Source organism: Lissotriton helveticus, chromosome 2_1, assembly GCF_964261635.1.
Source record: "Lissotriton helveticus chromosome 2_1, aLisHel1.1, whole genome shotgun sequence".
Classification (NCBI taxonomy): Eukaryota; Metazoa; Chordata; class Amphibia; order Caudata; family Salamandridae; genus Lissotriton; species Lissotriton helveticus.
The window spans coordinates 2079636278-2079651123 of NC_136059.1; the positions used below are offsets into that span (position 1 = coordinate 2079636278).

Genomic DNA, 14846 nt, shown 5'->3' on the forward strand with positions numbered 1-14846 from the left:
GCGCCACACGTCCGCTGCACTGTGGTTTGTGGTGACCGATCAAGCCCCCGTTGCCCTCCAGGCGAACCACTCAGGCGGGCCCAACACTGTGCCGATCACAGCGGATGCCCCTGCAGCAGCAGAGAGGCGAGTCCCCCGATCCCCAGGGAGGGCCCAGCAGAGGGGGGTTCTGAGCAGGCAGAGGAAGGTGAGGAGTGTGTGGACTCGCTGCGCGATCCCTGCAGCCGGTCCCCCAGTCACAGATTCCAAGGGCTGGGGCCACTGCACTGTGGCCTAGAGGGTCCGGATGCAAGGCCCAGGCACAGCCACACCCCGGCCTGGTAAAGGGACCACCCCAATCAACATGTGCCCCTCAATGCAGGCAGGGAGGTCGGGCTTCAGATCACCAGCAGGGACCCATCAAAGCCCCACCAGGAAGGTCGAGGGGGTGGCAAAAGGCCCTACTGTGCGAGCCCCGCAGCTGATCCCTCTCACCTCTGACAGCATAGGCCGGTGGTCATAGGCAGGACGGGCGGCGTCAATGAGAAGGGCAGGGAGCGGCTGCAGAACCATACACCGGGTGAATGCTCCTGGTCGGGTCAGGAGATACTGTCTGTCACAGCCCTCCCATGACGTCGGAAGTGGGATGTGGCAGGACTCGCAAGCCAGGGAGCCCGCTCCCCGGGCTGCAGCACTAGCGATGCATGCGGCCGCGCAGGTCACGGCCTGCCGTCCAGGCTTGGCAAGCCTCCAGCTAATCTCCCTTTCAGGTGGGCTGCGGTCCTGTCCCTGCAATAGCCCCGGGCGAGTCGCAGGATCAGAGTCAGCCCCCTAGGCCAGATGAATCTTGGAGCTGGAAGGGGAGGATAGGGGTAAAGCTGCTCCTTTCACGCAGCTTCACCTGCGAGGCCTAAGATGGCGGCCGTGGGTGGTGCGTCTATTTTTCTTCCAGGCACCAAAAGAAGCCCCGCGATCGGCTTTTGAGGCTGCTGTGGATCCCTGGTAGGTTCCAACAAAAACACTCCCAAAGAGGTAAAACACTCTCAAAGAGGAAAACAATCTTGATTGCAAATAACCTGAATAACAGTGAGGCCTGCTTGTGTGTGCAGGACTCAAGCCAGTCAGAGTCAGAATTGAAGAAGGAGTTAGAGTTAGAGAAAGTTAAAGCTAATGGCCAAAACTTAATTTCCCAATATACAACATAATGCATATGTTCGAGGCATGTGGGCTGCTGAATTCATATCTGAGCATAGATCGCCGCCTAGTGTTGGGTCCGGATGATTGCACCCTGTTGTCCTGGAAGAGTCTTCGAAGTATCACGAGATAGGTGATTCCTCCCCTGGACTACAGTGCGCATGGGCATCTTCTCCATCTCAGATTGTTTTTTTCCGCCATTGGGTACTGATGTTAATCCTATGCTCCAACTTCGGAATCGAAACAAAACTTTTCTAAAGGCCAAAAGGCCTTTGACTTAGATGGTATTGTTCTCGCTCGGTAATTATTAGCTCGATCGAACTTTCCATCTCGAACCGGTCGTCGACGCGGGCCGTTGGGCCTTTTCAACGCCACGTGGACCTGCTGTCGATGGAAAGGAGCCCGTTCAAAAGGTGCCTACAATGCCACTCCAAGTTCTCGCATACTGACAAACACTCAGTATGCAACAAGTGCCTATCACCAGACCATAAGGAAGAAACCTGTCCAGCCTGTGCCCAATTCCGGTCGAAGAAAACCATCCGGATTTGACGGGCCGCTAGGCAAGAGATGCAGCGACAGCACCGGAACCAGACAACATCTTCGATGATGCCCAAGAACTGCTGGAAGCTCCAGATTCGGACCTAGAGATCGTCACCGTTGAGGACTACTCGGACTCCGACGACGAGATCCCACCGGGGCAAATCGTGAGTACACTGCCACCGACACCGATTAGCCCGTTACCAAAGGCTCCGGTCGAGGCATCGCCAAAAGGCCTTAGCCAAGATCCGAAGAAACATTTGCCAGCCTCGCCATCCGGCTCGGCTCCGAAACCAAAGATAAAGCCTTCAGAGACCCCAGGTCCAAGTAACGTGATCCCAAAGAAGGTTCTCGAACCCAAGAAGGTCATCGACCCGAAGGGCGTCGAACCAAAAAAAGGCCGTACAGCCTAAAGACGTCGACCCAAAGAAGGCCCGTTGACCCAAAGGGCGCCGTTCCAAAGAAGGCCGTCGAGCCTAAAGGCACCGAACATAAAAAGGCAGCCGAGCCAAAGAAGCCCACCGAGCCGAAGGGCGCCGACCCGAAGAAGGCCGTCAACCCAAAAAAGCCTGCTGTGCCGAAGGTCGCCGAACCAAAGAAGGTCGCCGACGTAAAGGGTGCTGCATCGAAGCCTGTAACCCAGCCGGAGAAGGCTATCGAACCAAAGTCAAGTGCTCCAAAAAGACCGGTCGATCCAAAGAAAACCATCGACTCGGCAAAGGACAGTCAACTGAAAAAAACCTGTCGAGCACAAGAAGCGTGTCCAACCGAACAACCCGGTCGATCCGAAATCACTCGTCGACCCAAAGAAAGGGTCCGAGCCGAAGAAGAACAATAAGGCACCGAAAGTCGTCGATACAGAAGGGGATATCGACCCAGAGGCGATAGTCGATCCAAAACAGACTACGCCCAACAAGTCAAGGACACAACCACGAACAGTGGAAGAAGAACTCTTCCATTCGGATCCATCAAACGACCAGGCAAAAATATATATTAATCCTGAGACTAGTAAAGCCACAATCCTACACAGGAAGAAGAGACCACTGGACACGGACTCTCATTCCCCCATTCCTCTGAAGAAAAAGGACTTTGGGACTTCTCCCTCTAGGCCCTTTATTCCTTTCTATCCCACTACGCCTACTACTCCTTTTGCTCCCTACTCTCCTTCTCACCATGGGGACAATGAGGGTGACACAGGGGAAGATCCTCAGCATGATTATTATTATCCTGAGGATCCTAACCTCCAAAATGAACCATGGGAAGAGCCAACTGACCCATATGACACGCATCCCATCCCTGACGTCCCCTCATACCCAACAAAGCCGTCACCTTCTGACGACACTATTGTCTTCAACCAACTAATAGAAAGGGCAGCGCAGTACCACAACGTAGACATGCACAATGACCCTATAGACGAAGGATTCTTATTTGACACTTTCCCTACTTCGGAGAAAAAAGTAAGAACACTTCCTATGCTAAAGGGGGTGTTAAAACACGCGCCTGATATATTTAAAGATACAGCCAGAGCACGCGTAATCAATCCCAGGACTGAAAAGAAATATAGAGCAGCCCCTACAGACCCTACCTATATCAGAGGTCAGTTACCTTTAGACTCACTAGTAGTGGCTAATGCACGCAAAAGGGCCAACTCAAAAACAACAGGGGAGGCTCCTCCTCCTGATAAAGAGTCCAAAATACTAGAGGCCTCCGATAAAAAGGTAGAATCACAGGCCTCCAATTCATGGAGAATTGCGAATACACAAGCTCTGCTAGCTCGTTACGACAGGGCACACTATGATCAGCTTGAAGGCTTAATGCAACACCTGCCTGAGCCTTTTAAAGCCCAAGCTAATGACCTCATACAGGAGGGAACATTTATTACAAACGCCTACATCAAATGTGCGCTTGACGCAGCCGACACTGCAGCCAGGTCTATTAACACTAGCGTTTTACTACGACGACATGCATGGCTGCGTATTCTGGACTTTATGAACGAGGTGCAGTCCACCATTCTTAACCAGCCAGTCAACCAAGACTTCCTTTTTGGCCCTGCAGTCGACACCATTTTAGATAAAATGAAGAAAGACACAGAAACTGCAAAATCCATGGGTGCATTGCTGTTTCAGCAACACAGAGGTTCCTTTCGACGCTCCTCATACAGAGCAGCTACACGAGGCAATATTTCACAGACCTCATCTACATATAAAGGCAACACCCAAGGTTCCTTTAACAAGAACTCCAACAGAGGAGGTTATAGGGGAAACAATAACAAGGGAAGAGGACGTGGAGGCAATAACACCAGAGCCTCCACTGCCACAAAACAGTGACTTCATCACGCTACCTCCAGACCACCCAACACCGGTCAGAGGCAGACTCCAACAATTCCTACCTGTCTGGAACGCAATTACCACAGACAGGTGGGTAAGACAAATTATCCAGTATGGTTATTGCCTAGAACGCACTTCTACTCCACCAAACATACCACCCAGATACCGTCCTATGTCCAAAGAACACATCACCCTGCTACAACAAGAGGTGAAATGCATGCTGAAAAAGGGGGCCATAAAGCCAGTCCCTTTCCAACACCGAGGAACAGGAGTATACTACCTATGCTTCCTTATTCCCAAGAAGGATGGTTCCCTCAGACCAATATTGGACCTCAGACCCCTAAATCAATATATACTGCCGGAGCACTTCCATATGATCACACGCAAGTGCTCCCGTTGCTACAACAAGGGGACTTCCTAGCAACACTGGACCTCCAGGATGCGCATTTTCACATACCCATCCATCCAGCTCACAGAAAATACCTCAGATTCATGTAGGGCTGCTGACATTCATATCGCCCGCCCTCCTCCCCGGTGCCTGTCGCAGCTGCAGCATTATCTTTTGCATGGCCATCTCTTACTTTACTATCTCCATCTCTGCCACAATGGCGAAAAACAATCCGAGGATGGAGAAGATGCCACTGTAGTCAAGGGGAGGAGTCACCTATCTCGTGATACTTCGAAGACTCTTCCAGGACAACAAGGTGCAATCATCCGGACCCAACACTAGGCGGCGATCTATGCTCAGATATGAATGTCAGCAACCCTACATGCCAAGAACAGATGCATACTGGTAAGTAGCATATTCCTTGTGCACCTTTGTCTACAGCACTACACTCCGAAACAGAGAAGTACATTCCACACATTTCTCTCTCATGCTTTCAAACGCACATCCCACACGTTCTGTTCCAGGCAAGGATATTTTGCTCTGTGCTGAGGAGAAAGTAAACACTCCTACTCTGAAGCTGTAAGGAGACACGAAATTAAATCACAAGTCAAAATTTCAAGTGCACACAAATTATGTCGTACATTCTATATAGAGTAAGTTAAAACACATAGTCAATTAAAACAATGGTAGTTAAAGGTCATCACATGATCCCAATACATATGTGTGTATATAGCACTATAGAAGGGTAGCTGGTTTGTAGACTGTTAATGCAATGTGATGTAGTGTTCTTCAAAGGGGTGCATTTTCTAAATCAGAGTAGCATTAGGGCAGCCCTGAAGGATGTAGGGCTGTTGTTTCAGATCCAGAGTGCATTAATATTTCTATGTTTTATCTAACTTGTTAGCCTGCAGTCTAATTATGTCCTGGCTGCTGGTGTGCTGACAACACAAGAGATGGCGAACTTCTCTTGAAGATTAGTGGGTGTTGCTAGTTGTCAAAGTTATGTAAAGGATGCTGCTGGTTTTGAAGAGTATGTGGGCCGGCCTGGGTAGCAGATGAGGGGTGTTGTGATCATGTTTCTTCAGTCTCTAGACGAGACGTGCTGTGGCATGGCATTTGAAATGCTTTTAAGAGGTGCCAGTATAGAGTCTGGGAGGCCATGGAGCAGGGCGTTGCTGCCATCCAGATGAAAGAGTACAAGGGCTCGAACAGCAGTGTTGAAGTTGCTTACTGGAAGAAACAGTTTCACTTTTTTTTTAGATGAGAGCTGGTGCCAAGCTGTCTGTGTTTTTTGGCAATGTGTTCCTTGAGGGTGAGATAGGTGTCCAGGTTGAATCCAACTGTCAAGGCATTCAGTGGAAGCTGGGGTTCACAGCAGTCAAGATTCATTTCATTGAGTCAGTTGTATATTGTTTCTGGTGTGTTGTTTTTGGCATATAACAGGAATTCTGTTATAGGCTGAGTTTCAGGTAAGCGCTGGATATTCAAGTTGGAATGATGAGCCAGCAGTGTTGAAGTCATTGTTGGAAAAGATGGGAAGAGAACACATTATGGATCACCTGCCTCCACCTAAAATACTCAAATGAGAGGTGAGAGGCGTATGTGGCTGCCTCTCATGCGTTTGGTCCAAACTGCGGTGGCATAGCGAGCAAAAGAACGATGGATTTAACCCATATCTCTTGACTGGGGTTGAATGTTTGATTCATTCCGCAATCCATCCTTCATTGGTTGACACAATACTTTTTGCCGTAAGTGGGATGGGTATGCCCAGATGTGGGTCCCTTGCTCGCTGTGCTACTGGATTCAAGCTAGCCTGGCTGATGAGGGGTGTTACCCCAAAACTAATCTCAGGTTGCTTGTTTCCGGTCCAGGGAGAACCCAGCTTTCAGTTCGAGCTGGGCTGTTCCCATGAGAAACAGGGTCAAGACTGATTTGAATATGGCTTGGTCCAAACTGGGGTGGCGTAGTGAGCAAAAGAAAGATTGATTTAACCCAGATCTCTTGACTGGGGGTGAATGTTTGATTCATTCAGCATTCTGTCCATCATTGGTTGCCTCCGCGCCTCTCACATGTCAGCATCAATATTTGGAGTCCAGAGTATGGCTTAAACAGGTATGAGAAGGGACAGTGTTGTGGCTTGATCACAAATGAACCCTACAGATGCCCCACCTTCCAAGCCATACCCGTTAAAGGCTTCACCATACAATGATGCAACAGCATATCTTGCCGTCATACAAAGAGCAGCAGAATATCTCAAAGTAAAGTGGTATGTTTTAGAATTGGAAGATGGTTTCCTATTGAGACCATTTCAAAGAATGAGCAGTAAGTAAGATTTTTACCAATGTTCAAGAGCATTATTAAAGTATAAGACAGCCTCACAGGACCAAATATACATATGCAGTCATGTCCCACCGGAGTCGCTTGTGGTCCATATCCTGCATAGAAAAGGCTGTCACTTCCCCAAACAAAGAGAGCAAGAAGATAGATGATGCAGGAAAATGGTTGACAGTGGGAGCTGCATCTCAATGGCACATCCCTAACTCTGTGAACAGTCCAACCTGAACTGCCCGACCAGGTCCTCCCTGGACCAGAAACAAGCATCCTGGGACTGGTTTAGGGCAACCACCCCTCATTAGCCAGTCTAGTTTGAATCTGGTGGCATAGCTAGCACTTGACCCACGTCTGGGCATACCCTTCCCACATAAGGTGACAAATGCAAAAAGAACAGATGATGGACGGAATGCTGAACAAATAAAATATTTACCCCCAGTTACAGATCTGGGTTAAATCATCGTTTTTTTGCTCGCCCTATCATTCCAGTTTGCCAGCAGCCTCTGGACAAAGGCAGCAGTATCAACCACATCACAGTTCTTCCTGGAAGACCGAATCAGCAAACCCTACACCACAGGTGAATACCATTGTGGCAGCTGTGAAAGTCAACCATGCCCCCAAAGGAGGGGCTCCTCAGCCACAGAAAAAAACCTAACTCAGATTCCCCCCTGATGTACAACACCTGTTGGGGTGACGAATAGTGTTATATCTTCCCCAGTGGGTAAAATCACTTCAGACAGGTGGTACTATCCATATTAGCAGCAGCTGTTGCTTGTGAGTTTCACACCATGCCACCCAATATCCCACCACACCAGCACATCATCAGCCAGGAACACCAAAGGCTGTTGTGAGAGGACGTGCAGTTATTTACTGGAAAAGGGAGCGATGGAACCTGTTTCACCACATCACAGGGGCAATGGCGTTTACTCGCTATACTTCCTCAACCTCAAAAAAAAGATGTGATGCTAAGACAGATACTAGACCGACCGCCACGCAACTGGTAATTCATCTCAGGGTACTTCAAAATTAAATCTCTAAAGGACATCATTTAACTGCTTTGCATTGGGCACTGCCTGGCGACCCTTGATTTCAAGAATGCCTACTTCCACATTTGCATTCACCCTCCACATCACAAGTATTTGAGGCTTGTGGTAGGTGCAACCATTACCAATTCAATGTTTTACTTAATGCGGCCACAACTCCAGGAGTTTTTACCAAATGTTTGGCAGTGATGATGGCTTATTTCTGTCACAGCTCGATTCAGCAAGTCCACAGCAATGCTCACACTCCACAAACTGGGCCTCTCCACAACTGGGCCTCTCCTCCATAAATTAGGTTTCACATTAAGTAGGAAAAGTTGCACCTCTCTTCTGAGCAAACACAACCTTTCTTGAGAGCTACACTGGACATGCTAACAGGCAAAACCTATCCCAACAACGAGAGAGTGACAACATTGCAAAGGCTGCTTCCCTTTTACCAGACGTTGCATCCTCTGGCTGTGAAAATGATCATACAATTGCTGAAAATGATGGCATCCAGCAGTGCAATAGTATTAAATGCATTTACAGATGTGCCCACTACAGGATTATCTTGTCTGGCAATGGACACAAGTGACTGATCAGTGGGAAGGTCTAGAGTGCAGAGCAAACCACAAATTAAATTGACAGTACAAGAACGTGTTACTGGGCAGGTCCTTTCTCAACCATTAACCTCAGGTGATCATTACAATAGACACGTGGAGAGCACATTTGAGCAATCTAACATTTCAAGGGAAAGGGTCTCCACAACTACAAACTCTACATATCAGTCTGTTGGAACTTATAGCAATACGACTTGCTCTCTAGGCATCTTATACAATGATCCACAGGAAGACAGTGCTCATATGTACAGACAAGTTCACCTTGTATTACATCCACTGTCATCCCTGAAAAAGACAATATGTAGTAACTGACTCCACGCAGGTTGGTGATATTCAGGTAGATTTATTGAAGGTAGATGGAGATCAGTAGTACATCAGTAGATAGCCCCACCAGGAGTACCCAGCTAGGCACTCAGCCCTACTCCAACTGACAGCTTCATAGAACAACACTCCAAATGACATCACACCAGAGTGTTCTACAGATGGAATAGTGGGAAATATGCATACACATAATATACAGGATACTACATATCCTCTTTTCTAATAAAAGCAAAAAGAACATAATCATGTGTATAATCATGTAGACAGAATTAAAGAGAAGAGAAGTGTAGAAACAAAGTCGTATATAGAAATAAAGAGAGAAGACGTGTGAAAACAAAGTTAAAATCTAGAGGATGGAAATTAAGAGAAGAGAACTAGAGAAACAAAGTAAAGTTGGATAATAAGAAACAGAAATACTAAACCTGTTTCCTATCCTCCTTTCTGATGAATGTGAAAAGAAATAAAGAGAAGAAATAGAAACCATCAATAAGAACCCTCTGTGTACGAACTGGCCAGGAAAGTACACAAAAGAGTAAATCACATCAGGAGAATATAAGATGATAGAGAAGAAGAGAAAAGCAATCTAGAATTCCTTCCTCCCATCCTCGTCCCCAAATAAATGTAGTAACTGAATCCACGCAGGTTGGTGATATTCAGGTAGATTTATTGAAGATAGATGGAGTTCAGTAGTACATCAGTAGATAGCCCCACCAGGAGTACCCAGCTAGGCACTCAGCCCTACTCCAACTGACAGCTTCATAGAACAACACTCCAAATGACATCACACCAGAGTGTTCTACAGATGGAATAGTGGGAAATATGCATACACATAATATACAGGATACTACATAATAGTTCAGTGAGCCATACATCATCGGGTTTTTTTCTGCTGAACAAATCCCTGGAGTTTACCATAACTTTGCAGACCTGCTAAGCAAACTGTATCACCAAACAATCGAATGGGAGATAAAAACCCAAGCACATCTACAGTACTTTAATCAATAGGAGTCACCCGCAATTGATTTCTTCTCCACTCAAAAAATGCAAAATGCCTAAAGTACACATTCAGGTACCCACAGCCACAGTACATGGGCAATGTTGTATGTATAAACTGATCAAAGGATATTTGCCAACACGATCCCTCTACTACCACTGATCCAGTGCGTAATAAGTAAAATCAGACTGGCGCCGTGCGGCTCATTCATATCGCACATTAAAGCGCGAGAAAGCCTTGGCACTCAACAGTACTAAACATGTCGATATACCCACACAAAAAAATACTTCTTCGTGCAGACCTGCTCTCTCAGCATCTGGGTCAGCTGCGTTACACCATTGTCAAGGAGTGTAACCTTGTGATTTGGCACCTGAAGTCTTAGAATTCTGGTGCCGTACCCTGCCACAAGAATACATGCTCATTCTTAAGTACGCTCATAAGCCTAGGATATTGCTACACATCGACGTTTAAAAGATTTCTTCACTGCTGTAGTGGTAAAGATAAACAGCCCTGACAGGCTTCAGTACAAGACATTTGTTACGTTACGCACCTTCAAAAGAAAGACTTGGTGTACTCCCCGATTAGACTTCATTTGGGTTCTTTATCAGCTTGCATACAGAATAGGTAGTACCATTTTATATTTAAAATTCCAGCTGTGAATGCATGTAGGACCTTAGGAGTCATCCCTACGAGAGCCCCGCCTGTTCCCTTATGGTATCTTAACATTGTACTCACATAACTCGTGGGGGTGCTTTTGAGTTGATGCACTCGTGTGCATTACCATTTCTTTCTTGGAAAGTGGCTTTACTTTTCTCTTTGTATGAACATTTATTGAGTTGCATGCCGTAATGGTGTAGGTGCATATAGATCGGGTTGTCCTTAGTACAAACTTCTGATTAAGGTCATTTCCCCATTCCATGTTAATAAGTACATTATGTTGCCCCTTTTCTTTCCACCACTACAATCATTTGGAGAAAGAGCTTTATACACATTAGATGTTAAGAGAGCACAGATGTATGACATTGATCTTACAAAACCCATCAGGAAAACAAAGCAACTATAGTTGTAGGTTTTGCTCAGCCCCACTTGAGATAATCTGTTTCCAAGTTGAGCATTGCAGTATGGATAGTTAAGCGCATATTGTATTAAGGGCACATTTTGCTTATGAAAAGGAGATGCTATGCAACATTCATTCCACTTGCAGATATTTGGAAAGCTGCAAGACAGTCCACAACTCACGGTTCCACAAAGCATTATTTTGTCAACATTCATGCGTGTTAGAAGGCTCAGCCGTTGGGCATACTTTCCTTAAATGCTTGTTTCAAACATCATCTGCTTGCAGGCCACCACTTTGGGCGGAGGATACTGCTTTTTGATCTGTGTAGCACATGCTGCAAACGGAAAACATTACTTACCATGCATAAATCAGTTAGCAGCTTGTAGTGCTACATTCACATGTGCCCTCCCACCTCCCATGCAAGCTTATAGTACATTGTTTGGGATAATAAATCACATTTTTGATGCATCAATGCTCATTTTCTGCTTCACTTCATATCCTTTATCTCACCTGTATGGGAAAAGCATAATCTAAGAAGTCTTTATCCCTGTTCATTGTGGTTTACATCGAGGGATCACGAGACATTCAAACCTGAAACTTTTTCTTCGACGCAAAATGGCTTGTCACAACCGCGCCCAACACTAGATGGCAGGAGTGTGCAAGCTTTTGATCTATAAGCTGCAGACTAACTACAAACATTTTCCTTATTGCTGTTGAGCGAAGCTGTGCGCAGTCCGCTCGTGCATGCGTAGACATATTTATACTCTTGGCCTATAATGTGGATTGTAACTTGCTTCTTTTACACTTATGAACTTTCTACTCAAGAGCCTGACAATGTATTGTCTTTCAGATGTTTAGTTTCTCTCTGTGCTATCTTGGAAGCAGCGTGAGAACAAGTTCATGTCTTGCATATCTCTTTGAATTTCCCCAAGTTGGCATCGTTTTGGAAAGAAATCATAGGATTTGGGCCTCCTTATCCCATTGGCCTTAAATATTGTTTGATTAGGCCTTCACAATATGAAATTAAGAGCAATTACATAATGTGGCAAAGGCCCGCAGGCTCAACCCATTTAATTCTGATTAAACTGGCTGATAACCACTGTTCTGCACATACTTACAAAATGTAATTCATTCAATACAACACAATATGTTGTGTTCTTACAAGGCATCCGTTCCTCCTGGAGAAGATATGTTTCAAAGCAAGGGATGCCTTGTTAGACGACAACATATTGTACTGAATTAATTACATTTCTCCAGTATTAAAGATTTACATGTGCAGAACTTGGTGTTCAGCCAGTTTCTTCAGAACTAAATGGATTGAGCCTGCGGGCCTAATCGTGATTATGTGTCTTGGGACTGGTTAGCAGCTTCTACTACCAGCATTGCTACGAAAAGATATTGCGACATTTACTGGTAATAGCGGAAAAAGGATAGCCGTTAAATGGAAAAAAAGAGTTCTGTGGAAGTCATGCGGTGTGTCTAAAAACTCTGAACAACAAGCAATGGAACAGATTACACATCAGAAAAATAAGGCGATCCTGAAATCTTACTTTAGCTACATTTCTGGAATTGAGGGCACTTCACGTGTCCAAAACGACAGAGGGCACTGAACTTGTTTATGTGGAATTAGGAGAAAGAAATGCATTCATAGATAAGCCAAGATTATAGCACAACTTTGGTGGCCACAGGCGACTTCCTTTTGTTATGCTTAAGAAAAACGAGATTCTGCATGAAAGAGATGATTTGTGTAGGGCGTAGGAGAAGGCATTTCTCTCCAATTCATATATATGTTTGATTTTCATATCACTGATTTATCTTCGTGCGGAACCTCATGATTCCTTGAATATATATATATATATATTTAAGGGATGTAGACTGGAGGGTGCATGTGATGTTTTGGCTTTTTCATAAAAAATAAATATGTTTACAACAATAAATATGTTTACAACAGAACAATTTGGTGTTGTTTCCAGTCAGAGGGTATCTGCAGTTACTGCCATTTGTGATTACCTAACTTTCAATTGTATGCTTTTGAACAGCCAATTGAAAACATATTTTTGCTAAATAAATGTTTTTTGTGTTTGTTTTCTGGCGTTGATTTACGTGTTAATTGATGTGAAGCACTATTACAACAGATTATAGTTTCCTTCAATTTTTTCTATTAAGTTACTAATGCTAGTCCTGTGGTAGACAATCTGCTCCAATCTTTGTCCCACATTTGTTACATTGTCTCTAATTGCAATTGTTCATTGATGCATTATCATACAACCTCTATAAAACTTATGTGAAGGTTTGATGTAAATGGGACTATTAATGTGTCAGTTAAATTGAGTTATAAATTATTTCTCCTTAATATAATATTACATTTCAGTTTTGAATGGTTGTTAAACTGAATTTTTTTGTTTGATATTTTAGGGCCCAGGATCCTATATCATGAACTACATTGTGTACATTTTCTGGGCCTTGAGCTTTGCCTTCCTGGCAGTCTCCCTTGTGAAAGTGTTTGCACCTTATGCGTGTGGTTCAGGAATTCCAGAGGTATATTTTTCAAAATTGTTTTCCATGAACGCAAATTGGTACTTGAAATGCGTGGCAGAATTAATGTACCTAACACTTTAATGTAAACCTCAAAATGCCTAATTCTCCACCCTCTACCTGGATTCTAATCAGCAGATCATCCTGTTAAGAATACAATTGTCTACTTAGTACCACTGCACAGTTGTCCTACCACTATTGTGTGCAAATCTGTCACCTAACTGCACAATAGAAATCTATATCTATACTACTATTATAAAGGAAGAACTTTGAACGTTTGAGGCGGGTAAACTCGGGAACCACAGCGCCAACCCACACACCCGATACATCGTTGTAATCGTCAGGGTGTGCAGATGGACATAGGCTATATAAACGTAATAAATATACGTTATTAAAAAAATTTATTGGAAAAAAAAGTAGTCCCTTGGAAGAAGCGCCGGCCGCCACGTGCGTGCCCGACGTGAGGAGCGCGAGGAGGAGCGGCGTCCAGGAGCGCGAGGAGGACCGGCGGACATGGCGCGGTGAGGAGCGGCGGACAGGCGGGGAGGAGCAGTGAGCGGCGGATGAGGTAGGTTATTTATTTATTTAGGAGCGGTGAGCGGCGGAAAAATGAAGCAAAAATGAAAATCGTGAGCAAGAGGAAACAAACGGAGCATTACAAAAGTGAGCCAAACGGTGCATTACTGGACGAAAAAGTTACGTGTGCAGGTTACAAAAGCGTACATCGTGAGCAAGAGGAAGCAAACGGAGCATTACAAAAGTGAGCCAAACGGTGCATTACCGGAGGAAAAAGTTATGTGTGCAGGTTACAAAAGCGTAGAAAGTAAACATAGAGGTATAGGAGGCAAAAGTGACGTGTGCAGGTAGCAAGAGGAAGCAAACGGAGCATTAAAAAAGTGAGCCAAACGGTGCATTACAGGAGGAAAAAGTTACGTGTGCAGGTTACAAAAGCGTAGAAAGTAAACATAGAGGTATAGGAGGAAAAAGTGACGTGTGCAGGTAGCAAGAGGAAGCAAACGGAGCATTAAAAAAGTGAGCCAAACGGTGCATTACAGGAGGAAAAAGTTACGTGTGCAGGTTACAAAAGCGTACAAAGTAAACATAGAGGTATAATACTGCAATATATGGAGGAAGGCTCCGGGGGACCCACGGACAACGTCGGGGCGGGCGGGGGCCCTGAAGCCTAATTGCTCCCGGACAACGTCGGGACGGGCTGCTTGTATTAAATACAGAGAAACAAACAATAGTGTCAGATACGTTTCTTTTTTTTGAAGAGTTTCAGTGCTAGCTTTGAAAAAGATTTCATTGACAGGAGGTTTGAGGTACTTATATCTAAAAACAATCTGAGATACAGAATCTCCAACCAGTTTTGGGCTGCTCTGTTGGGTGGTCTGTTACTTTTGCACTACCAGGTGAGCAGGCTTGACAGGGCCAGTGTGTTGATCAGTTTTTTGGTCCTATGAGCTATGTTAAAAAAAAAAACCCCAAAAAAACAAGTCCCACACGCTGGCCCATTAAAACTGGCTCATCTAGGAGTGACATAG

General features: G+C 45.1%; 1 protein-coding gene across 5 annotated transcripts in view; it reads left to right on the plus strand.

The window, feature by feature from the left end:
* Nucleotides 1-14846, plus strand: part of CLCN3 (chloride voltage-gated channel 3) — a 509534-nt gene that overhangs the window by 373372 nt on the left and 121316 nt on the right. For all 5 annotated transcript variants that reach the window (XM_078677053.1, XM_078677057.1, XM_078677054.1 and 2 more), the window contains one exon: nucleotides 13183-13305. In XM_078677053.1, coding sequence (XP_078533179.1) covers nucleotides 13183-13305 — 123 coding nt within the window. The remainder of the gene's footprint in view (nucleotides 1-13182; nucleotides 13306-14846) is intronic.